General features: G+C 45.5%; 2 protein-coding genes across 2 annotated transcripts; one reads left to right on the forward strand and one right to left on the reverse strand.

Moving 5' to 3' along the window:
* Positions 1-1,632: 1,632 nt before the first annotated feature.
* ncf1 (neutrophil cytosolic factor 1) lies at positions 1,633-14,541 on the forward strand (the record flags this gene model as incomplete). Its single annotated transcript, XM_079508980.1, has 11 exons — positions 1,633-1,704; positions 2,812-2,892; positions 4,537-4,612; positions 7,839-7,944; positions 9,068-9,123; positions 10,368-10,490; positions 10,682-10,789; positions 12,012-12,129; positions 12,805-12,912; positions 13,767-13,943; positions 14,223-14,541. The coding sequence occupies 11 exons, from the start codon at positions 1,633-1,635 to the stop codon at positions 14,539-14,541; spliced, it is 1,344 nt and encodes a 447-aa protein (XP_079365106.1).
* An 8,398-nt stretch (positions 14,542-22,939) lies between these two features.
* On the reverse strand, positions 22,940-24,394 carry LOC306928711 (peptidyl-prolyl cis-trans isomerase FKBP4-like; the record flags this gene model as incomplete). The annotated part of the gene is made up of 1 exon (XM_079508981.1): positions 22,940-24,394. One exon carries the CDS (start codon positions 24,392-24,394, stop codon positions 22,940-22,942), a length of 1,455 nt encoding a protein of 484 aa, XP_079365107.1.
* Positions 24,395-25,322: the final 928 nt, after the last annotated feature.

The raw sequence follows: 25,322 nt of genomic DNA on the forward strand, positions 1-25,322 counted from the left end.
TCCTCTGTTGCTCCAGACTGCATGGAGGAGGAAGCATTTTGAACACTTTGTGTGGGAAGGAAACAGTCTGGCTCGCAAGACTATATGTGACCAGATTTGACTGAGAGACCTCCATCGCGCAAATTCCAGCTTTTTTGTTTTCTTTTTCTTTTTCAAAATGAGTTTATAGCACAGGCAGACTCTTCACATACTAGAGCATGTCTGGAATAAGTGTCAGAGATGAAATCGACATGTAAATATGAAATAAATGCCCAAACATGCAGCTAGGTGTAATGTTAGAGACCACAGAAGTGAACCTTTCAAGCCTGTTTTCTCAACTCGCTGTTTTCTGCAAGACATTACTCTATAAGGCATATCTCCAAAACTCGTGGGCCAAACTGAACAACCAATATGTCAATTTGAAGCTATGATTCCCTGCTTTCATATGACATGACAAAACGAAAATTCAAAAAAATCCAATGGCAGTCCCTCAGTCAAATTTAGTCACATATGATTCAGTTAAGTTCAGTTCAGTTTGCTTTACTTTCAGAATGTTGGACATACAGGCAACATCACTTTCATTTTACATACATATATACAGTATATATACTTTTTTTTGTTTTTTGGTTTGTTTTTGAGTGTCCGCGTCCTGTCCAAATCCGAAAAAGAGCTAGGGAGAAGCCATAGGCTTGTTGGGTATACCCGATACCCCTGGAGTCCATCTGCATCAGTCAATAGCACACATGTGGTCCACCCACAGGGCGGCTGTGGCTCAGGAGGTATAGAGCAGGTCGTCCAATGATCCATGGGTCGGCGGTTCGAATCCCGGCTCCTCCTGTATACATGTCGAAGTGTCCTTGGGCAAGACACTGAACCCCAAATTGCTCCTGATGTGCTGGTTGGTACCTTGCATGGCTTCCGCCGCAATCGGTGTATGAATGTGTGTGTGAATGGGTGAATATAATGCACAATCTATGTAAAGCGCCTTGGATAAAGGCGCTATATAAATGCACCATTTACCATTTTACCCACAGTGCACATACTTATTAATTGAACCAGTAATTGAACCAGTTAAGAAAATGTGTCCTAAATAATGGCTATCACTTTAGGCCAGAAATATCAAGAACAATTTTAGGCCACTTTTTGGCCCCCTATATAGGAGTTACCTTCCACCCCTAGCTGGTAGGTGTTGATGCTGGGATTTCTACACCGGTCTGGTTCCTCTTTCTGGTGACGCAAACGGTATGCCGAAAGTCCCTGTGTTACACACACACACACACGCACACACGCACACACACACACACACACGCACACACGCACACACGCACACACACACACACACACACACACATACACATACACATACACACACACACACACACGCACACACACACACACACACACACACACACACACACATACACACACACACGCACACACACACACGCACACACGCACACACGCACGCACACGGTATAAGCCTCTAGCTGCTTCCCCTTTCCACTCAGTCAACCTGCACCTGCGAACAACTACAGCTTACTGGACCGTACAATTAGGCCTATTACTACTACTACTACTACTACTACTACTACTACTACTATTACTACTACTATAGTACTGCTACTATTAACAAGTATTGTAGTATCAGTCAGAATGGAGGACGTACATGTGGTGCACGTGGAACTGCTGGGCTTCGAGAAGCGGCTGGTCCCCAGTCAACATTATGTATGTACACATTCTGTCTGTCTGTCTGTCTGTCTGTCTGTTTATTTATTTTTTGTGGTGGAAATTAAATTAAGTAAGTACATTTTCTTACTGTACCTTAAGTAAAATTTTGAGGTATTTGTACTTTATTTGGGTATTTCCAAATAACTTTCACGTGTACTCACGTCTAATTATTTGACATTATTATTCTGGCGTGTCTGTGAAATGAATTACCTCGACCGCGGTCGAAAAATTCTGATGATGAGAATGATTTGAAAACGTTTTACTAGTTACTTTGTGGATTTGGATTATCATTACAAGACACACAGTAACCATTTCGGCCATTCGAAAATAGCCGATCTACAAGCGATCTACAAGCGAAAATAGCGACAATAGTATGAAAATAGCCGATCTACAAGCGATGTACAAGCAAAAATAGCGACAATAGTATGAAAATAGCCGATCTACAAGCAAAAATAGCGACAATAGTGTGAAAATGTTCGATCTATACAAGCTCACAATGCTGAATATAGCCGATCTACAAGCTCCAGGGACCCCGGGGGTCCTTGAGGCCAGGGGTCCAGGGACCCCCGGGGGTCCTTGAGGTCCGGGGTCCAGGGAGGGACCCCTGGTGGTCCTTGAGGTCCGGGGTCCAGGGAGGGACCCCTGGTGGTCCTTGAGGCCAGGGGTCCCATGCACAGCCAGAATGAGTTTTCGCCAGGTGTATCGGCTGATGGTGTAATTTACAACACTACTGCACTGAAGTTGTAATTATTGAATTACGTTACTAATAATAATAATAATTTAGGGCGGCTGTGGCTCAGGAGGTAGAGCAGGTCGTCCAATGATCCCTGGGTCGGCGGTTCGAATCCCGGCTCCTCCTGTCCACATGTCGAAGTGTCCTTGGGCAAGACACTGAAGTTGAACCCTACATTGCCTCCAAAGAGTCGTTCGGTGTGAGCTCGCCACCTTGGTGTGTGAATGTGGGAAGTGAGGACGCTGACGTCGACTGTTCGCCGCTTCAGCTCCCAATGTATGAATGAATGAACCATTGTAAAGCGCTTTGAGCACTTGGAAAAGCGCTATAAAAATGCAATTCATTATAATAATAGAGTAATGTTCCGCCAGGTGTATCTGCTGATGGTGAAGTGGAGCGACCAGACGGAAAAGCTGACCTATAGGAGCTATCCTGAGATTCACACATTTCACGTAAGTTTAGCCCATTCTGGACAGGAACCCCTTTTAGTTTAGCCCATTCTGGACAGGAACCCCTTTTAGTTTAGCCCATTCTGGACAGGAACCCCTTTTAGTTTAGCCCATTCTGGACAGGAACCCCTTTTAGTTTAGCCCATTCTGGACAGGAACCCCTTTTAGTTTAGCCCATTCTGGACAGGAACCCCTTTTAGTTTAGCCCATTCTGGACAGGAACCCCTTTTAGTTTAGCCCATTCTGGACAGGAACCCCTTTTGGTGTTTAGCCCATTCTGGACAGGAACCCCTTTTAGTTTAGCCCATTCTGGACAGGAACCCCTTTTGGTGTTTAGCCCATTCTGGACAGGAACCCCTTTTAGTTTAGCCCATTCCGGACAGGAACCCCTTTTGGTGTTTAGCCCATTCTGGACAGGAACCCCTTTTAGTTTAGCCCATTCCGGACAGGAACCCCTTTTGGTGTTTAGCCCATTCTGGACAGGAACCCCTTTTAGTTTAGCCCATTCTGGACAGGAACCCCTTTTGGTGTTTAGCCCATTCTGGACAGGAACCCCTTTTAGTTTAGCCCATTCTGGACAGGAACCCCTTTTAGTTTAGCCCATTCCGGACAGGAACCCCTTTTAGTTTAGCCCATTCTGGACAGGAACCCCTTTTGGTGTTTAGCCCATTCTGGACAGGAACCCCTTTTGGTGTTTAGCCCATTCTGGACAGGAACCCCTTTTGGTGTTTTAAAGCATTTAGACCCATTCTCCCATTCTGGACAGGAACCCCTTTTGGTGTTTAGCCCATTCTGGACAGGAACCCCTTTTGGTGTTTAGCCCATTCTGGACAGGAACCCCTTTTGGTGTTTAGCCCATTCTGGACAGGAACCCCTTTTGGTGTTTTAAAGCATTTAGACCCATTCTCCCATTCTGGACAGGAACCCCTTTTGGTGTTTAGCCCATTCTGGACAGGAACCCCTTTTGGTGTTTTAAAGCATTTAGACCTGAGGACGATTCTACAAATGTCAGTTCCCCCCCCCCCCCCCCCCCCCCCAGAGGCAAAGATTTGAGTTGAAATCGCTCTGAAAGAATATATATTCAAAGATTTGCGCCACGTTTTCACGATTCCTCAAAATTTGCAGATCTACGAGCTCATAGCGCGGCACTCGGTGTCGCCCTATGAGCTTTTGTTTTAGCCATTTTCTGCCGAATATTTTCTGCCGAATATTTTCTGCCGAATATTTTCTGCGGACGAATATTCGGTGCATCACTAAAAAAAATATAGACATATTCAATTGTTCAACTGTTTTGTTTTGGTGTAGACGCCCCCGTCTACCAAAACCAAACGGTGAAAACAGACAAAAACAACAGTGAGAGGACAACGTGTCCTGGACACACACCGCCACACTGTACTGCACTGTTGATTTCGTCGACTAAAACTAAGACGAAAAATGTTCGACTACCTTTTTTCACTGGCGAAAACTAAACGGAAACTAAATGAAAACTAAGCTGTGATGACTAAAACTATATGACTAAATGTATTGACAATTTCGTCAACAAATACAAACTAGAGTAAAATGTTAGGAAGGGACTAGTGGACAAGAGATATGTGTGTGTGCATGTGCGTGTGCGTGTACGTGTACGTGCGTGTGTGTGTGTTACAGAAACACCTAAAGGAAATGTTCCCCATCGAGTCTGGGCTGATCGAGAGGAAAGACAGAATCATTCCTAACCTTCCAGGTGAGACAAACCCGTTGCTGTGTGTACAGGGTTGGAATCCTTTAGGGCAGTCCCCGGACCCCAAAGTGGGGTCCGGGGACCCCTATAGTACTTGAGGGAGTTCCAGGGGGTACCTAGCTCAATTACAGATAGTTAGGAACCAAATGGAAATGAAGAAAATGCCAGCACTCATTGTATGTCCTTTTGATATGACTTTATTTACCTCTGACGTTGATAACGAACGTGTTTCGGCCTGTGTGGCCTTCGTCAGCGTTAGGAACCAAATGGACCCTTATGGGTCTGTAACTCAGAGAGTCTCTCGGAGTTAAATTAACAGTGGTTTTACAATATAAATTGGGGTACCAGAGATAGAAATGCCATTAAATCGGGGGTCCGTAGCATAATGCGTGTGCAACTAGGGGGTCCATGCAATTAATGTGTTTCGGAATCACTATAGAGCCGTAAAAATCCTCCCTTATCGGGGTCACTGGCATATGTTTTCAAATGGGGGGTCCGTGGCCTAATAAATGTTGATTTGGGGGTCCTTGACACGGAAAAGTTTGGGAACCACTGCTTTAGGGAACTGAACGATTCGGTTAGGAAATGTACTCATTAACAGTTTGACTCCATAAAACACTTTACCCGCATTTTAATCAAATATTCTACGCTAGATAATTGGCACTGGATGAAAAAACTGGGTTGCAAAATCGTGGGATAAAATACTATTTAGAAAAGACATGAAATCTGTGTGTGTAACATGTGGGGACTGTAGGGTTGCTTTGAAATGAAAATGGTTGAAGATTACTGCTCCAGTTCACACAACAAATAGATAGCAGGGCTATAATGCAACAGGGGTTATGACACGCACGCACGCACGCACGCACGCACGCACGCACGCACGCACGCACGCACACGCACACACACACACACACACACAGTAAAAAACAGAGAGATGTGTTGTACTGTGAACGGTGACCACCGCGGTGTGAGTGACAGCATGTTACGTTACTGTCAGGAGGAAACCTCATAACTCCATTTTTGAGTTTTTTTTATTTTATTTTTTTTGCATAAATCTGTGCTATTAAACTGTGCTATTTTGAAACAACACACACAGCGTGTTGTTTTGAAAATATTGAACCAATGGAAAGTAGTAAAACAAAGTGTACAAAACCTCTTAACTCCATTGGACCCTCAAAATGTCAACTAACTCCACCACCTCTCCCCCTCTCATGGAAGTAATTGACAATATATAAAGTTACAATATACAACACCAACTTTGATGAGGCTGTATTGCTGTATTGATTGTTTTAAAAATATTAGGTTTTCTGTATTTCCTGAAAAATTTATATTTTTCATTTTGGAGTTATGAGGTTTCCTCCCGACAGCAGAGATAAATATAGAGCGTCGCAGTCCCGCCCCCTTTCATGACGACGCCAGGCCCAGGAAATGATTCCCAATGCATTTTTCCCATCGACATTTCAAAAGGTATTTATTTAAAGACGGTTACGCCGCGGACAAAGCCAACTCGAGTCGTGACAACTCATGACAACAAACACAATATTTTGGACCAAACAAATAATTACAAAGAAGAAAAACAACCAAAAAAGTGTTGTAACCTGCCGTATTTTTCTTCTTTCTAATTATTTGTTCGGCCCAAAAAATTGTGTTTGTTGTCATGATTTGTCACGACAAGAGTTGGCTTTGTCCGCGGCGTAAACGTCTTTAAATAAATACTTTTTTGAAATGTCTATGAGGAAAATGAACGGAGAATCATTTCCTGGGCCCTGGTAGGGGGCGGGACTGCGACGCTCTATAGGCCTATAGTTTCCGGTGGTCACAACCTACAACCTATATGCTATTTTTCAATAGCTAAAGTATAACATAATGTATAAAACGGGTTCCCGTCCAGAATGGGTTAACCGTATCACCGAACACGGCACTATGAATGAATAGGTCTTTATACTGTCCACAGTGTGATTACATTGCAGGAAGCAGCTGGTGGCGATTGTACAAGCATGTGGTTCAAATGTTACTTCTGTGTGTGTGTGTGTGTGTGTGTGTGTGTGTGTGTGTGTGTGTGTGTGTGTGTGTGTGTGTGTGTGTGTGTGTGTGTGTGTGTGTGTGTGTGTGTGTGTGTATTTTTTACACAACACTGACTTGGACACAACTGACACTATAGTACACACTCAGGCACTTCCTGTTGATGGCGTATATAGTCACACTCATGGATTACGTCAGTGGTTATACGTCAGTGGTTCCCAAAGTGGGACCCCGGGGATCCCTGAGGGAGTTCCAGGGGGTCCCTGAGGGAGTTCCAGGGGGTCCCTGAGGGAGTTCCAGGGGGTCCCCAGCTAAATGAGAGTTTGGGTCCATTTGGTTCCATCTGTACACTCTCTGAGTTAAATTAACTTTGATTTTACAATATACGTTGGGGGTCCCAGAGATAGAAATGACATTAAATGTTTTTTTCTTGTTTTTGGTGTTTTAAGCATTATGTTATACTTTAGCTATTGAAAAATAGCTAAAAAAAATAGGGGGGGGGGGGTCCCTGGAACAACATATTTTCACATGGGGGTCGGCGGCCAATTACATATATTTTTCGGGGGTCCTTTGATTTTACAATATACATTGGGGGTCCCAGAGATAGAAATGCCATTAAATGGGGGATCGTAGCCTATTTCAGGGCGGGCGGACGGACGGGCGGACGGACGGACGGACAGACACAACTTTATGCATGGTTTATTTGGGGACTTGCATAATCTAGAGGCTACCTACGAATAATGAAATGACTGTCCTTAGTTTGTCCGCTTCGCTTGCGTGGTTGGACTGTCCTGGGGTAATCCTTTTAACCCTCATTGTAAATCGTGTTATTATTATCAATTCAATTCAATTCAATTCAATTCAATTCAATTCAATTCAATTCAATTCAATTCAATTCAATTCAATTCAATTCAATTCAATTCAATTCAATTCAATTCAATTCAATTTTATTAAAGTGTCAAATCACAACAAGTTGTCTCAAGACACTTTACAACCAACAAAGATCCACCCAGAGCAGCAATATTGCGACAATGGTAACGAAAAACTCCCCTTTAGGAAGAAACGTCAGGCAGAACCTGACTCTAGGGTGGGCGGCCATCTGCCTCGACCGTGTCGGGGGAGAGGGGGGGGGGGGAGTAGAGGGGGAATAGGAAGAAAGAATAGAAGAGAGATCAATCAATCAATCAATCAATCAATCTGCTCTCAGCTCCCAGGTGGTTATTGGGTGACAGTGAGAAGTCAACAGAGACCAGACTGAGTACTCTGTCTGAGTACTGCAGTACTCTGATTACCCTGCCGACGCACATCTCCAGGTACGCACGCACGCACGCACGCACGCACGCACGCACGCATGCATGCATGCACGCTAATACCGATGATGTGTGTCATTATCTCCAGGTCCAGTTTGGTAACAACCTTCTTCACTGTCCGACCCGCAGACGAAAACCCTCCTGCTCCGAAGTTAGTACATCTGTCTGTCTGTCTGTCTGTCTGTCTGTCTGTCTGTCTGTCTGTCTGTCTGTCTGTCTGTCTGTCTAATTTGACACAGAATCAGATGTTGTATAATTGTTTTACAACGCAGTCTAGGGGGAACCTTGGGTCTCAACATCAGAATGGACTCAGTCCTACCCAGTTCCCAATTCAGACACAGGCCACACATGGTTACAATCCTATGGCTGTAGGATTTATTTGAGATAAAATACATTGCAGTGGAGTGTACAACACCTCAAGGTGGGGACCATAGTTTCCAGATCACATTTCCTCTATCAGTCACTCCTCTTCACACACACACACACACACACACACACACACACACACACACACACACACACACACACACACACACACACACACACACACACACACACACACACACACACACACACACACACACACACAAAGCAAAGCAAAGCAAAGTTCTTTGTTTACCCAGGGTGAATGGACTAAGCTCGAGATGCTTGTTTACAGCCAGACCCTGCTCATAGAACATTTCATGGTAGGGGTTCAATGCCTTGCTCAAGGGCACTTCAGCGGTGGTAATTTTAACGTGCCGGTCCGGGGATTCGAACTGGCGACCTTCCGATAACAAGACCGCTCCGCAAACCGTTCGGCCACCGTTGCCCCCACACACACACACACACACACACACACACACACACACACACACACACACACACACACACACACACACACACACACACACACACACACACACACACACACACACACAAAGGACAGCAACACAGAAATAACATATGGTCATGATTCACTAGAAGCCCTGATGACTTGGTTCCACACTTAGTGCTCCTGTAATGTGAACATGTGCAATGGCCATGTTGTCAATAACATGTTTGTGACAGATTCATTATTAAACATTATATTTTCATTGTATGGTTGATAACGCTTTGATCATTACATGTTCCTTTCATCTTTCAGTGGCAAACAGAGTGAGAACTTTGTCCCTTCCAGTGACACCACCACAGGTGTATCCGGTGAGACTTTACATTTATATTGTTTTTTTTCTTTTGGTGTTTGGTGTTTTAAGCATTATGTTATACTTATATATACTAATATAATCAGCATACTAATATAATCAGCAGATCTACAAGCTCATAGCGCCGCGCTACGAGCTTGTATGTCTGCTATTTTTTTTTTATCCCGAAAATGTGGTGCAAATCTTTGAATATATATTCTTTCAGAGCAAACGTTTTTAACTCAAATCTTTGCTCCAGGGGGGGGTCCCTGGAACAACATATTTTCACATGGGGGTCGGCGGCCAATTACATATATTTTTGGGGGGTCCTTGACATGAAATTATTCATTATTCAACCACTCATTTAGAAACTTAGAAACTTTAGAAGTTTCCAGAATTTAGAAGGCATTTGTAGAATCGTCCTCAGGTCAAAATGGGTTAATAAAACATTTAAATTACGTTGTATACAAACCTGTGAAATCACCAAAAAATAACATTTGCTAATAAATAGATAAATTCATACATGAAATGGAACAATGTGAGTGGAGTTGTGAGCTTGTAGATTGACAACATGTTTTGTGACAAGGTATGGCGCAGAGGGGCGTTCATTAGTGGGGGGAAAATCACACCCGTGTGAAGTGAGGGGCGCTCTTATCTTTGCTCAGACACATATGACATACATTCTCCATTCATTGTCAATGGGAATTCAATGTTTGTGTAAGATGGAAATCTACAGAAATCTACAGAAATCGAAATAAATCTAATCTATTCCTAGAGTATGCAAGTGCATAAATCTACAGAAATCTACATACAAATTATTTTGGTTAATTTGGAGACCTACAGGGTTGTGTGGTGGTTAATTTGGAGACCTACAGGGTTGTGTGGTGGTTAATTTGGAGACCTACAGGGTTGTGTGGTGGTTAATTTGGAGACCTACAGGGTTGTGTGGTGGTTAATTTGGAGACCTACAGGGTTGTGTGGAGGTTAATTTGGAGACCTACAGGGTTGTGTGGAGGTTAATTTGGAGACCTACAGGGTGGTGTGGTGGTTAATTTGGAGACCTACAGGGTGGTGTGGTGGTTAATTTGGAGACCTACAGGGTGGTGTGGTTGTTAATTTGGAGACCTACAGGGTGGTGTGGTGGTTAATTTGGAGACCTACAGGGTTGTGTGGTGGTTAATTTGGAGACCTACAGGGTGGTGTGGTGGTTAATTTGGAGACCTACAGGTTGGTGTGGTGGTTAATTTGGGGTTTGCGTTGCAGAGATCTCCGGGCCCATCCTGCTGGAGACGTACAGGGTTGTGGCCGACTTCACCACCAGCACCAACAACGAGATGGAGCTGCACACTGGAGACATGGTGGACATAGTGGAGAAGAGCTCTAATGGTACGCACGCACACACACGCACGCACGCGCACGCACGCACGCATGCACGCACGCACGCACGCACGCACGCACGCACGCACACGCACACACAGTGTGTAGAGCGAGATTTAAAAAGTGTGTGTGTGTGTGTGTGTGTGTGTGTGTGTGTGTGTGTGTGTGTGTGTGTGTGTGTGTGTGTGTGTGTGTTTCAGGGTGGTGGTTCTGTCTGCTGGGCAGCAGGAGAGGCTGGGTTCCCGCCTCCTACCTGGAACCACTAGAGGGACCCGAAGAGTCCGAAGAACCAGAACCCAACTACGCAGGTAAACACTGATGATGTCACAGCCACATGCAAACAGTGATGATGTCACAGCCACAGGCAAACAGTGATGATGTCACAGCCACAGGCAAACAGTGATGATGTCACAGGTAAACAAGGCCTCGGAGCCAAATTCCAATACTGGCGTATTCCAATCCCCAGTATTGGAATCTGGCCTAATGCTGGCTCAGTGTTAATAGCTGATCTACCAGCTCTCAACGCGTCGAGCTTGTAGATCTGCTATTTTCGCTATTTTTGTCCAAAAGTGCCCTCTTACAGCACTCTCTGCACGTCCCTGACCGAGTGTGAGTGAGTGAGTGCATGGCCGAGATTTTGGGTGTTGGAATTTGGCTTTAGTGAGTACTGTGAGTATGTATGTTGTGTACTCTATAGAGCGTCACAGTCCTTTAGTGAGTACTGTGAGGGGGGGGGTGCCCTTAGAGTATATATGAATAGAGACGTCATCCGAGTTCTCCTCCCATCCACAGCGCATGAGGCGATTTCACTCCTCCTTCCTTGTAGGAACAGAGTGCATTATGGGATTGATTGGGCCAAACACATGAACGCGCTGCCATTGCACTGAAACCGCGTTCACGTGTCATCATGAACGTGCGCAATGATAGTCAACGGACCAGCGCGTTCATGTGTTTGGCCCACGCTGCAATACCACATTCGGTCACTATGTCCATTGCACCTCAGGGTTTCCTCCGGGTGCCGTCTCTATTCATATATATACTCTAAGGGCGTGCCGCCCTGCGTCCGAAACGGTTGAGAAATGAGTTACCGTGTGGCGGTCCCTCTACTGTACCCCTGTACTGTACTGTCACTGTACTGTACTGGCACACCCGAAAGCATCACAGTTAATACGTGCGTGTGTGTTTGTGTGTGCGTTAGGCTGCGCACAGGTGGTGAAAAACAACCATGCTGTTTTCGTGCTCATACCCAGCCAGGCACCCAGCCAGCCAGCTACCCACACACATAGCTCCGTAAGAGAGTGGTTGCACCACTCAAACAAATGTTCATTTTCAGGATTCCAATTCAAAAATAGCAAAACATAAATCAGGATTTAAATTCAAATTATAGCAAAAAATATCTAAAAATAGTAGATCGGCTATTTTTTTGCTACGACAGTAATATGCGATGTGGCCCCTCTGGAGTGAGTGTGGAAACATAGCGGCTCTCTCCATCGTCAAAGTTGCCCACCCCTGTCCTTCTGTACTCTCTAGGGGAGCAGTACGTCAGCACCAGGACGTATGAAGCTCAGAATGAAGATGAGATCTCTCTGGATTCAGGAGAATCTGTGGAGGTGATCCACCAGCTGCTGGACGGGTGGTGGGTGGTCCGGTACGTAATGCACGCACGCACGCACGCACGCACACACGCACGCACGCATGCACGCACGCACGCACGCAGGGATTCCGACAGACAGAAAGATATAGCCTTCCACCACATGATGTGTTTTCCATCACGTACGTCAAGTATGTTCTCCAACTTGTCAGTGCAGTGACCCCCCCGAAAATAATCACATTTGAACTGCATGGCCCCCAATTGGCTCTCAGGGGCCCTTCGGTGAAACTGGATTTGAGGCCCTGAACATGGGCTCCTATAGGGCCCTTTATTGGCCATTGATTGTGTTAAATTTAGGTAAAAAAGATAGGCCTTGGTGCGGATACATCCGTTCCAGCATGCACCCTGACAAGGACTTTGAAGTTAGGAGTCGAGGCATGTAGTTCGACTCAGTTCCACTTGACAAATATTGTGAAAACAGCCAAGCTTGTAGATTCAAATCAAATCAAACTTTATTTATAAAGCATATTTACGACAATTGACCAGTTGACTGGTCAATTGTACAGTGCTGTACAGAGTGAGAACAGAAAACGTCATCAACAATAGAGTATGCAAGTCCATGAAGAACAACAAAAGTGCAACATCACAGACATCCAACAGATCAAAGTGTGGTTAAAAGCTAAGGGGAAAAAAGGGAAGGTTTTTTAATATATTTTGTAATTTCTCAAACAGGCGAGGAGAGGACACGGGACATTTTCCCTCAATGTTTCTGCGTAAAGCCGGCCAGAAGGCGGAGCCAAACCCCATCGCCCCCCAGAAGAACACGCCCCCGCCCCGACGGTAAAGTACCACACCGTACCATAGAAAATACTTCATCTAAACGTACACCTCCTCCTGTACTCTGTACCACGTACACCTCCTCCTGTACTCTGTACCACGTACACCTCCTCCTGTACTCTGTACCACGTAACCTCCTCCTGTACTCTGTACCACGTACACCTCCTCCTGTACTCTGTACCACGTACACCTCCTCCTGTACTCTGTACCACGTACACCTCCTCCTGTACTCTGTACCACGTACACCTCCTCCTGTACTCTGTACCACGTACACCTCCTCCTGCACTCTGTACCACGTAACCTCCTCCTGTACTCTGTACCACGTACACCTCCTCCTGTACTCTGTACCACGTACACCTCCTCCTGTACTCTGTACCACGTACACCTCCTCCTGTACTCTGTACCACGTACACCTCCTCCTGTATTCTGTACCACGTACACCTCCTCCTGTACTCTGTACCACGTAACCTCCTCCTGTACTCTGTACCAAATACTTAATCTAAAAGCACGTACACCTCCTCCTGTACTCTGTACCAAATGTGTTTATCTCTACTGTCGGACAGAAACCAACATTGTCCAAAATAATGATGTACTTTTCAGGAAATGAAAAAACAAAACTTGTTTTTAAAACATGCTGCCTCATCAAAGTTCGCATTGTGACTTCATGCATTGTAAGATACTTGAATTTCGACAGCGGTCGAAAAAATTATGATGAGATAAGTCAGTGACAAATACAAATGTCTTGAATCTTCTCATATCTTCGTCTGTCTGTGGTTATAATATGTGGTGTATAATGTTTATAAGCAGGAGAGGAGAGGACATTTTAATCAGTATTTAATTAACGTTGTGTCTCTCAGGTCCAGCATAAGGAACGTGCAGAGCATCCACATGCGGTCGGGCAGGAGGTTGTCTCAGGCCGACTACCGTAGGAGGAGTCAGGTCTATGTCCAGATGAGGAGGATGTCCACCGGCCTCACGCTGGACTCACCTCTGCAGGAGATCAGCACCCACGAAGGTCTGCAGCAACCTTACAAGTTTGAATTATAGTTTTGTTTTATAGTTGGTTTTGACTTTTTTTCTCTCTCTAATTCAGTTAGTTTAAGTCTGTGAAAACGCTTAGTTTTAGTTTAGTTTTCATTAGTTTTAGTGTTAGTTTTAGTTTCTTCTGCCCTTTTCAAACCTGCAGGATTGAAAAGGACCAAGAACACCCCTCTCGTTTTAGATCACCGACTCCAATAACTTTGAGAGTGTGCAGATGGAACCATTTATTGTGCTGAATTCAACGCCAGCGTTTACTGAATTTCCTCCTACAGAGGACGATCCAGAGCAGCCCCGGAGCAGTGTGAAGAGCTCCACTCCGACCGTCCCTCCGCGGCCCGGCGCCAGCTACGTTCCATCGGAGCAGCAGCGCGGCGGCAGTCTGAAGAGCTCCACTCCGACGTCCCTCCCAGTCTGAAGAGCTCCACTCCGACCGCCCCTCCCAGTCTGAAGAGCTCCACTCCAACCGTCCCTCCCAGTCTGAAGAGCTCCACTCCAACCGTCCCTCCGCGGCCCGGCACCGACCTGATCCTGGAGCGATGTAGCGACAAGACCCGGAGCAAACTGAGCGTCCGCAAAACCAGCCAGAGTTAACCCGTTTTTAGACCTACATGAGTCTTCTGAGTCTTCTAAATGTCTTCTAAAATCTGTTTTATGAAAAACATATGTTTCTATGTCAGTGATTCTCAAACAATTTCAGGTCAAGGACCGCCATAATTATCTGTATTTGGCCGCCGACCCCCCAAATCTCAAAATATGTTGTTTCCGGGACCCCACAGAAGCCAAAATACAAGTTAAAACGTCCACTGCGAAATAATATATATTCAAAAATTTGCACCACATTGTCACGATAAAACAAAAAAGTGTGAACTTAACTGTGATTGTTTTAGTTGATTGATTGATTGATTGATTGAAGTATTTATTAACAGTTTGCAGAATGGCTACATTTCACATGAAAGCACAACTCAATACAGAGACTGTCACTGTGGACGACACACTGATACAACATTACACTGGTTTACTACACAGACTGTTACTGAGGACGACACACTGATACAGCATTACACTGGTTTACAACACAGACTGTTACTGAGGACGACACACTGATACAGCATTACACTGGTTTACTACACAGACTGTTACTGAGGACGACACACTGATACAGCATTACACTGGTTTACTACACAGACTGTTACTGAGGACGACACACTGATACAGCATTACACTGGTTTACTACACAGACTGTTACTGAGGACGACACACTGATACAGCATTACACTGGTTTACAACACAGACTGTTACTGAGGACGACACACTGATACAGCATTACACTGGTTTACAACACAGACTGTTACTGAGGACGACACACTGATACAGCATTACACTGGTTTACTACACAGACTGTTACTGAGGACGACACACTGATACAGCATTACACTGGTTTACTACACAGACTGTTACTGAGGACGACACACTGATACAGCATTACACTGGTTTACAACACAGACTGTTACTGAGGACGACACACTGATACAGCATTACACTTGTTTGGGTTTAGTTTAGTTTATTTGAACATCTTCACAGAACAGATTCAAGTGCACTGTTTACATCAGCAGAGAAAGAAAGATAATGAAGACCCGTGAAGGTGATCAAAAGGCATGGGCTGAAGCTTAAAAGCTTATAAGTGCCCATCCTACTCACAGCACAGCATTAGAAATACTCAACATAATTATCAGTTTAACAATACATTAATCAGAGACAAAAAAGAGAAAAACAAATAACAACCCTACACCCAACCCACACCCGTGTCACTGTAGAGATCCACCAGGATCCATAGTGATTATGACTGCTTTAGTTAGATATTAGTATTGTTTAACACACACACACACACACACACACACACACACACACACACACACACCTATGATAAACTGTATTTAGCCAGGGTAATACGCTTGAGCAATGTTTTGAATTGTGATATATTACTGCTGTGTTTGACATCCTCTGTCAAGCCATTCCAAATCTTCACCCCACAGACAGAGATACACATACTTTTTCGAGTGGTATTTGTACTGGGTTGTTGGAAGTTTAAGTCCCATCTCAACTGGTAGCCCCCCTCCCTGTCCTTAAACCATTTCAGGATGTTTAAAGGAAGTAATTTTTTTCTTACTTTATAAATAATAAGAGCTGTTTTAAATTCTACTAAATCAAAAAACGTCAGTGTACGTGACCTTGAAAACAGTTCATTTGTGTGTTCATAAAAATCCACCTTGTGTACTATTCTAATGACTCTTTTTTGCAATGTGGCTAGAGGCTGGAGGTTACTTTTATACGTATTTCCCCAGACCTCCACACAATAGGATAGATATGGTAATATTAGTGTATTGTATAATGTCATCAGTGACTTATAGTTTAATACATACCTAGTTTTGCATAGAACACCAACACTTATAGCTATTTTGGTCCGGACATATTTAATATGGGGTTTCCAAGTGAATTTATGGTCAATAATTACTCCCAAGAAGGTATTCTCATATACTCTTTCCAATTTTATGTTGTCTATCTTTAATTCCACAGATATGTTTGAGTGTATTTTTTTTATTCCCCAAAGATCATAATTTTTTTTTGTTTTTTCAAATTTAGTGATAGTTTGTTTCTATCAAACCATAGTTTCCATGTGCCCTTGATATTATTTTTGTTTTTGTCAAATAATTTATTATAATGCTCTTTCTTACCTCTCTTAATAATATCAATTAGTTTATTTTTATATAATATTTTATATTTTGTTTCTTTATCTATGGTTCTATGTTTCATATAGTCTCTATATAGTTTATTCTTTTTCTTACAGGCTTTGACCAGTCATCCATGGCTTGTCAACAGTATTCAATTTTGTTCTATATTCTAGTGTTGGACAGTTTCTATCATATAATAATAAGAATATTTCTAGGAAATTATCATATGCAGAATCAACATCATCAGCTGCATACACCTTTTCCCAGTCATGAGAGGTTAGGTCTCTCTGGAATGCATTAAGAGCTTCCTCTGTTCTCACTCTCCTATAGGACGTTATTATTTGATCATTCTTTTTCATGTTGTAATTGCAGTCATATATCACAAAGATCGGCAGATGGTCGCTAATGTCATTCATTAGTATACCACTCACTATATTATTCTCCATATTATTAGTAAAAAAAATTGTCAATTAGAGTAGCAGAATGTGATGTTGTTCTAGTTGGTTTGGATATAATGGGAAATAAACTCATACTATACATTGCCGCTGTGGTCAAGGTTAAAATCGCCACAAATATAGGCGACCTTCTAGGCTTGGGCGATATAGATTTTTTGATATCGATATTGATAACGTGAATAATACCGCGATAATCGGTATTATCGGTTTTATTAATAAAACATTAATATATCACACTGACGGGCTGATTTCCCCTCTCCTCTCCTCTCCAGTCAAAATGTCCCCTCCCCTCCACTCCCCTCCCCTCTCCTCTCCAGTCAAAATTTCCCCTCCCCTCCCCTCTCCTCTCCTCTCCTCTCCTCTCATATTTACATGACGGTAAAATTACGATATTAGTATTATGACGGTATTCGGTATTATTGAGTGGTGTTTTATATACTCCGCGATATTACCGGTATTCGGTATTATTTATATACTCTGCGATATTACCGGTATTGATTTAAAATATCGCGGTAAACGGTAATATCGGTATATTGCCCAAGCCTACGACCTTCTGCACGACCTTTGAGAACATCCCCTCCATGAATTTCTTGAAAGCTTCAACACTGTTATCGGGTGCTCTATAAATACAGCTGACAGTGATGTTTTTCTTATTTTCCATGCAGATCTCTACAGTGACACATTCACAAACATCTTCAACCGCAGCAGTGCATGCTTTCTACAATCTTATATTTTAATCTGTTAAAATCTGATCTTGTCTTTATAAAGGGCAGTCCCCCCTCCAGCTTTATTTGATCTGTTTATAAAGTTAAGGTCATAACCGTCCATCTCTATGCTGAGCCATGTCTCTGAAATAGCGATTACATTGAATGGTATGGTAAACTGTCTCAGGTAATCTTTGATATTATTGAAGTTAGCATATAGACTCCTGCCGTTGAAGTGAATGATAGATATACTGTTAACAAACTTTATATTGTTGTTAAATTGGTCCTCTGAATAGTAACTGCAGTTGTCATTTACATGTATAAAGAAGTTAGTATCTGGATCAATGTCTTCATTCATATCAGTCAGGAGTCATATAAAGCCAGCCCATCCACCGCATGAATGATGCACTGCGAACGCGCCCACATAGGCAGCACAGCGCACACAAACACACGCAGCACAGTACAACCACACACACACGCCGAGAGAGAGAGAGAGAGAGAGAGAGAGAGAGCGAGCGCGCAGGTTGGGAGAGAGCATGTTTGAGCGAGAGAGAGAGGAGGGGAGAGAGGGACGGAGAGAGAGAGAGAGAGAGAGAGAGAGAGGAGGGGAGAGAGGGACGGAGAGAGAGAGAGAGAGAGAGAGCGAGCGCGCAGGTTGGGAGAGAGCATGTTTGAGCGAGAGAGAGAGGAGGGGAGAGAGGGACGGAGAGAGAGAGAGAGAGAGAGAGAGAGTGAGCGCAAAACATGGTATTAGTTCTTGCAGTCTTTCCAGACGAAAAAGAGGGAGAGAGAAAAAACCTAAACGCACTCTCCACTGCATCCAGTGTCAACTTTAAGTCCTCAAGTGGGGTGAGAAAAAAACAATAGAAGAGGCGATTTATAGCGCCGGTAACGAACCCCGCCGACCGATAATCCCGTAAGGCGCGTAACTACCGTGACGCAGACAACGCGACTGCGTGGGGGCCCAGAGGCAAGGGGGGCACACGGCCGCCCACCCGCGCCGTCTGTAAAATGAAATTATAATACAGAGATGCAATGACAGTTGAGTTGAACAAAGTTTGGCGGAGCCTGCAGGCAACATGTGCCCCGCCTCCCCCAACAGCTCTCCTGTCTAGAGTGTAGCGTCGGTCCCAGGCTGTATAGTAGGCTAATAACGTGAAGGAAGTCAGTAGTGTCTGTGGCGCACCGCGAGTGTGCATGCAGTGGGCTTTCCCAGTCTCGAGTCCCGACAGCCAGCCAGGTACGTTGCCCAAATCACAACTACAATAATTGTACAGTGCCCCGCTGTTTATAAACCAACACGCAGTTTGGGCTTGTTTTTACAGCAGGCTGCTGCTTCTGCTCGGGGGCACTCGCTGATCAGCCTGCGTCAGGGCCCAGTGACATCTAGTTACGCCCCTACATGCAGAAGCACAGTTCCAAAAAGGAAAAATAATCCTTTGCCTTTATTTAAAACCAATAATCCTGAACAAAAAGTAGAGAAGCGATCATGCCACCTGGCTGTATGTAGGGATGCCATAACAAAAATAGTCAATGCAAACTTCTGGAGTAGTTTAGAGAAAGCATATGCACGGGAAGTGCGATATTTAAGAAGCAAAAAAATATGCCGAAGGCCTCCAATCAAAAGCCATAGCCCTACATGGAAGTAGTCTGGGCTATTATAGGTCTTTGCATAGTTATTGAGAAAACATAAATCATTGAGTGTCATGAGAGGAAAATAAGGGATCCATGCACAGTAGGCTAGTCTGGTTAGACCAGGAGATAGCAGAGAAAGCGTCAGCATTATCTGTATGGATCTAGGTCTTTGAGTTCTCTTACCATGACAGCTTTAGCTTCCTCAGGGGTCGATCCATTCAGCCGTATCGGAACCTTGCAGTTTCTCGTCCAAGTTGCTTGAATTTTTCCGCTTTTCTTCAGAGAGCGGGCCTCGCGTGCGATGTCGGCATTCTTCTTGGTTAGATGTTCATTCAGGTAAACCTGGGTGTCTAACAACTTCTTCCACTGCATCATTAGTTTGGTTTTGTGTTTACGGTTCGCAAAACGAACTATGATTGCAGGTTTGGACTTTTGGACGTTCCCCTCACGGTCCACTACTGCCTTCCGAGGAAGGGTGTGGCACGCCGAGATGCCGTTCGGGTCGACGTGGATGTCGTTACTCTCGAGGAATTGCAGAACCTGCATCTCCAGCGTTTGCTGGTCTTCGATCCCGGCGTCTTCGCTGACTTGTCCTCCATCCGCTGCTGCTCTCGCATAGGAACGGGGTTTAACATCCAGACCCTAATGATGACCTCTTCCATGCGAGTGTATTGCTCCAGGTCCTGCACTCTTCTTCCAGACCCTCGATGGTTTTGTCCTTTTCCTTGATCACGTTTTTCAGTTGTTTGATTTCGCTGACAAGCTCCGTTAGTTGCTTGATCTGCTTCGTTACGTTTGACAGCTGACATCAAGTCAAGCGACTTGCGGATTTCCTCATTATCGTCATCCATCGTCGGATTAGAGCGTGCCTTTTTCGGTGGCATGTGTTTGGTCCGACGATTCATTGATCCGATACCCCTAACCCCTAACCTAACCATAACCGCAAGCACGGGAGCAGGCGCTAGTCCGAGGTGCGGACGCATGTCGAACCAATGCTCCGTCGGACCATAGTATGCCTCCCGCCTTTTTCGGTGGCATGACTTTGACTTTCGTGTCCTGTTTTCATTTGTTTTTACTTACTTTAGTAGTAAATCAAGTTTTAGTATCTCCTTGTCAGACTGTCAGACCACCTTCAAACCGCTGCCCCGCTGTTTACAACAGGGTCCACCATTTTCAATTCATCAGAACATCTAGAGACGTACAAATATACTCTTCTATAGGCTATATAAAAAAAACATGAAATCATGTAAGGACTATAGCTTATGCTTTTTGCTGGATTTAAGAACCTAACGATATGCCATTCATGTTGCAATGTCCCTCTTAACGCCAGTGTGTTTGAATAAATCTGTCTCGTTTCACTCATTTATTGTGTCTGTCCTTAAACCATTCAGGGCGGGAACCCCTTTTGGTGTTTTAACTAAGCATTATGTTATACTTTAGCTATTGAAAAATAGCAGATCTACAAGCTCATAGCGCGCCACCGAGTGGCGCGCTATGAGCTTGTAGATCTGCTATTTTTGAAAAATCGTAAAAATGCGACAAATCTTTGAATATATATTCTTTCAGCGAATTTTTTTTTTTTTTTTCGACGTCAGGCCTAAATGGGTTTTAAACTACAGATACCTTTTCTTGTGACCAGCGCGCTCTGACTTATGGTGCGTTACGCGTTCAAATCATATAATGGAAATAACGTGAATGGGTCGCACACAAACACCAAGACTGCATTTTAGTTTTTATTCTTCCACGATGGATCGAAGACAAACGTTTGTTTCATCAGCTATCCAGCCTTCATCGGTGCACACTGATGACGGCTGGATAGCCGAAACATTTGTCTTCAGAAAAGTCTGTGTCACACTGATGACTAAAACTAAAGAGTGCATCCGCTAGGAACATTGCAAACTGCGTATATTCTTTCTACATCCGAGCATAGACATGGTAACGCCCCGCCTGCCTCTGATTGGCCTACCGACACTGCCCGTCTTGCCTGTAACTTTATTTTTTGTAGAAGAGGCAAACCAATATTGTTTGTGCCGTTTGCTTTGATTGAATAATTGATTGAACGCGTAGGCCTATGTACTATGATTTGATTTGGCTGTGTTCTAAATTAAAGTGTTAGTGTTGATTATCGTGTATTAATCTAAACTAACACTAAACTAATACTATTATACTAATAAAGATCAAGGGGAAAGAGACTTTTTTTTTTGACAGTACAATAATGTTTAAAGTTTACACATGTATACAAATAAACAGGCCAACGGCATAAACAATATTAGTTTACCTCTTCTACAAAAATAAAAGTTGCTGTCGCGCGTGCCAAGCTGTCATTCTCTTGTAGCTATTATATATCGTACTTGACTTGTATTATTAATTGATTTCCCACCACGGAGTAACCTCGCCTAGCAGACTATCCACTAGTATCCAACATGTATCTTCCACCTCGGAGACACCGGCAGTGTCAGTAGGCCAATCAGAGGCAGGCGGGGCGTTACCATGTCTATGCTCGGACGTAGAAAGAATATACGCTTGCAAACTATATGTGTTTTTAAATCAATGCTGAAGGAATGTCATTGTTTCTTTTTGATTTTAGCAATTTTTCTTTTCTTGATTATTATCCAGATTTTGACAGTTTTTGAGGGGCGCCTAGCACCTCCTATGTCCAGCTTTTAGTGTATGTTCACAAACTTTGTCCGACACAAACATTAAATTCCCATTTAGACAAAAGGTATCCTATCCTTCCTCCAAGTTGTACTGCTTGTCAAGGTAAATTCCCATTGACAATGAATGGAGAATTTCACATCATAGTGTCTGAGCAAATAGACATAGTGTCTGTTTTACACCATGATAATGTACAATGATAAGAGCGCCCCTCACTTCGGGGGTGATTTTTTTTAGAGTTATAATTTGTCGCTTTTAATTTCTGGAAGGTTCTTTGTTGCCCGTCTGCCTGCGTCTTGGTCAGGACACTGCTATAAAAAGGGAATTTAAATTTTCTGTGTGAAATATAAAAAAAACGTTAAATATAAAAAATAATTTATGAACAAACATTGAAGGAAGAATCAGCCCCTCGTTGCTTACACCTCTGTTAAATATCCTATGAATATATAGCAGATTTGATGTAGAGAGAAATACCGTATATTATAGGATACAGATGTAACCAAATGGACCCGGGAAAAAAAAATCTGAAACAAGATCGTGATGCGTTTTGATGTGATGTGACGTAGATTGGCTATTCACTATTTTGGAAAATGTGTACATTTTTGAATACTTCTTTAGATTATTTTTCTTCCACTCGGATGTGTGCAAGTTATACTGTTTTTTAAATCTTTTTTAATTTTGTATTTGTTACATGAATCTTTCCGTGGGCAAGGCCTTGTCCCTGGCCTTGTCAAACGGGGGTCCGCTCTTGAAAACGGTTTGAGAACCACTCCCTTAGCGGTCTTCCGTTCTCTCCTCCATACTCCACGTTTTATGCCGCCTTCTCTCCCTCCACGCTGACGGAGCTCTTCTTCTCCACTTCCTCCACGCCTCCGGCGTTCTCCACCTCCATGCTCACGACCTCCTCCTTCTTCTTGCCCTCCTCCTCCTTCTTGCCCTCAACCTCCTTCTTGCCCTCCTCCGCCTTCTTGCCCTTCTCCTCCACCACCTCAACGCTCTTCCCAGGCTTCTCGGTGGCCTCCTCCTCCTCCGCCTCGGACAGCTTGTGGAACATCCTGCCGTAGAGGCGCCTGTCCTTCTCCTGCTGCTCCTTGATGTGTTTGCGGCAGACGGCCGCCTGCTCCCGGGCCGCCCTGTTGGCCGGGTAGAGCTGCAGGACCTTCAGGAAGTCGTCCCGCGCCCGCTCGTACTCCTTGACGGTGAGGAGCGCCTCGCCGCGGCGGAACAGCGCCTTCTCGCTGCGCTCGTCCAGCTCCAGGGCCTTGCCGCAGTTCTCCAGCGCCGCGTCCGTGTCCCCCAGCCGGAGGCCGCACGCCGCCAGGTTGAGGTAGGCGACCAGGCGCAGCGCGCGCGCCCTCGCCGCCTCCCCCTCCTCGGAGAAGCCCTGCTCACCGCCTGCGCCTGCGCCGCTGCCGCCGTACTCCAGCCACCTCAGGACCCTCTTGTACTGCGCCAGCGCCTGCTGGTACTTGCCCTCCTTGAAGCGCTGCGAGCCTTTCTCCTTGACCAGGGCGCTCTGCTCCAGCTTCTCGGCGGCGCTCATCTCCCACGGCTCCTTGGCCTTGTCGAAGGCCGCCAGGCGGATGCGGTACGTCAGCTGGGCGCCGCCGGGCACGCCGTACCCGGCATTCCCCGCGCTGCCGAAGCCGTACTCGGGCGCCACGGCGAACAGCGACTCCTCACCCTGCTCCATGGCCGTGATGGCCGCCTCCGCGCCCTCGGGCAGGCCCACGGTGTCGCCGTCACCCAGCTCGAACTTGAGCGCCTCGCGGCGGTCGAAGGCGCGGCCCTCGAAGGAGCCCTCCACGGTCACCTCCACGACGGTGCCCAGGCCGGGCCGGGCGTAGCCCGCGCCCTTGGTGACCACGCGGCGCCGCGTGACCAGGCCGTCCTCAGTGACGTCCGTGCCGCGGAAGCGGAACAGCTCCACCTCGAACACCAGCGTGGCGTCGGGTGGGATCTTGGGCGGGCTGCCCTGCGAGCCGTACGCGTACTCGGCCTTGCAGGTGAGCGTGCAGAGCTCGCCCACCCTCATCGTGGCCACACCCAGCTCCCAGGCCTTGATGACGCTGCCCTCGCCCAGCACGAACTGGAACTGCTCGCCACGCTCGCGGCTGGAGTCGAACGGCGTGCCGTCGAGCAGCGTGCCCACGTAGTGCACCCACACCTTGTCGCCCGGAGCGGGCAGCTCGTCGCAAGAGCCCTCCCGCTTCACCAGCTTCAGGACGCCCCCGTCCTTCTGCGGCGTGATGTCCTCTCCCTCCATGGGGAGGAGCTGTTGGACCCCGTCCTTCTGGGGCGCGACGTCCTCTCCCACCACGGGGAGGTGCTGTTGGACTCCGTCCTTCTGCGGCGCGATGTCCTCTCCCTCCACGGAAAGGTGCTGTTGGACCCCGACCTTCTGCGGCGTAATGTCCTCTCCCTCCACGGAGAGGTGCTGTTGTCCTCCGCTGGTCTGTTCCTCTGCGGCCATTGTTGTTGCAGAAATAATGTTTCTGTTATGAAGAATGAATTGAATCTGGAATCTCCTCTAGCACAGACAGGGACAGCACGACATGAACATCAGTCACAGAGCGTTTCAGAGAGCAGCGCAGTGTTCTTTATAAGACTATTTGAAGGACGGTCTATGATGTCATCTGTGATGTCAGTACTATATATGACATCAGTCATCTCCATATTTGGGCAAAAAAACACGGATGGACAGACGAGGGCTCGTTCGAGGGCTGCGTGCGTGTTCGACCAACTCGTTTGTAAATCCGTCAAGGATTTGAGCGAGTTAAGAGTATTGTTGTTTGAGCTGCCATAGAACATATTGTACTGTAGCCCCTCAGCAAGATGGCCGCCGGGTGAACTACGTCGGAGACTCTGCCTTGAGCCATCTAGCCTTTAAATATAATGTCTATGTCCACACCCCTCAGAAGAGAGTGTGGGCGAAGTTTCAAGGCAATCAGACCAACCGGAAGTATACATACATAACGATCTGATGACTCTGATAACGTTCAAAGTGGTCGGCATTTTAAAAGTCTGTACCCTGTACGGACCCTTAGTCTGTACCCTGTACGGACCCTTAGGCATTTAGCAGATGAGTCTGTACCCTGTACGGACCCTTAGGCATTTAGCAGATGAGTCTGTACCCTGTCCAGAACCGCCACAAAAGGCCTCTGCCCGGGCTCTGGACATGGGGCCCCCGCCCA

Source organism: Electrona antarctica, assembly GCF_951216825.1.
Source record: "Electrona antarctica genome assembly, chromosome: 8".
NCBI lineage: Eukaryota > Metazoa > Chordata > Actinopteri > Myctophiformes > Myctophidae > Electrona > Electrona antarctica.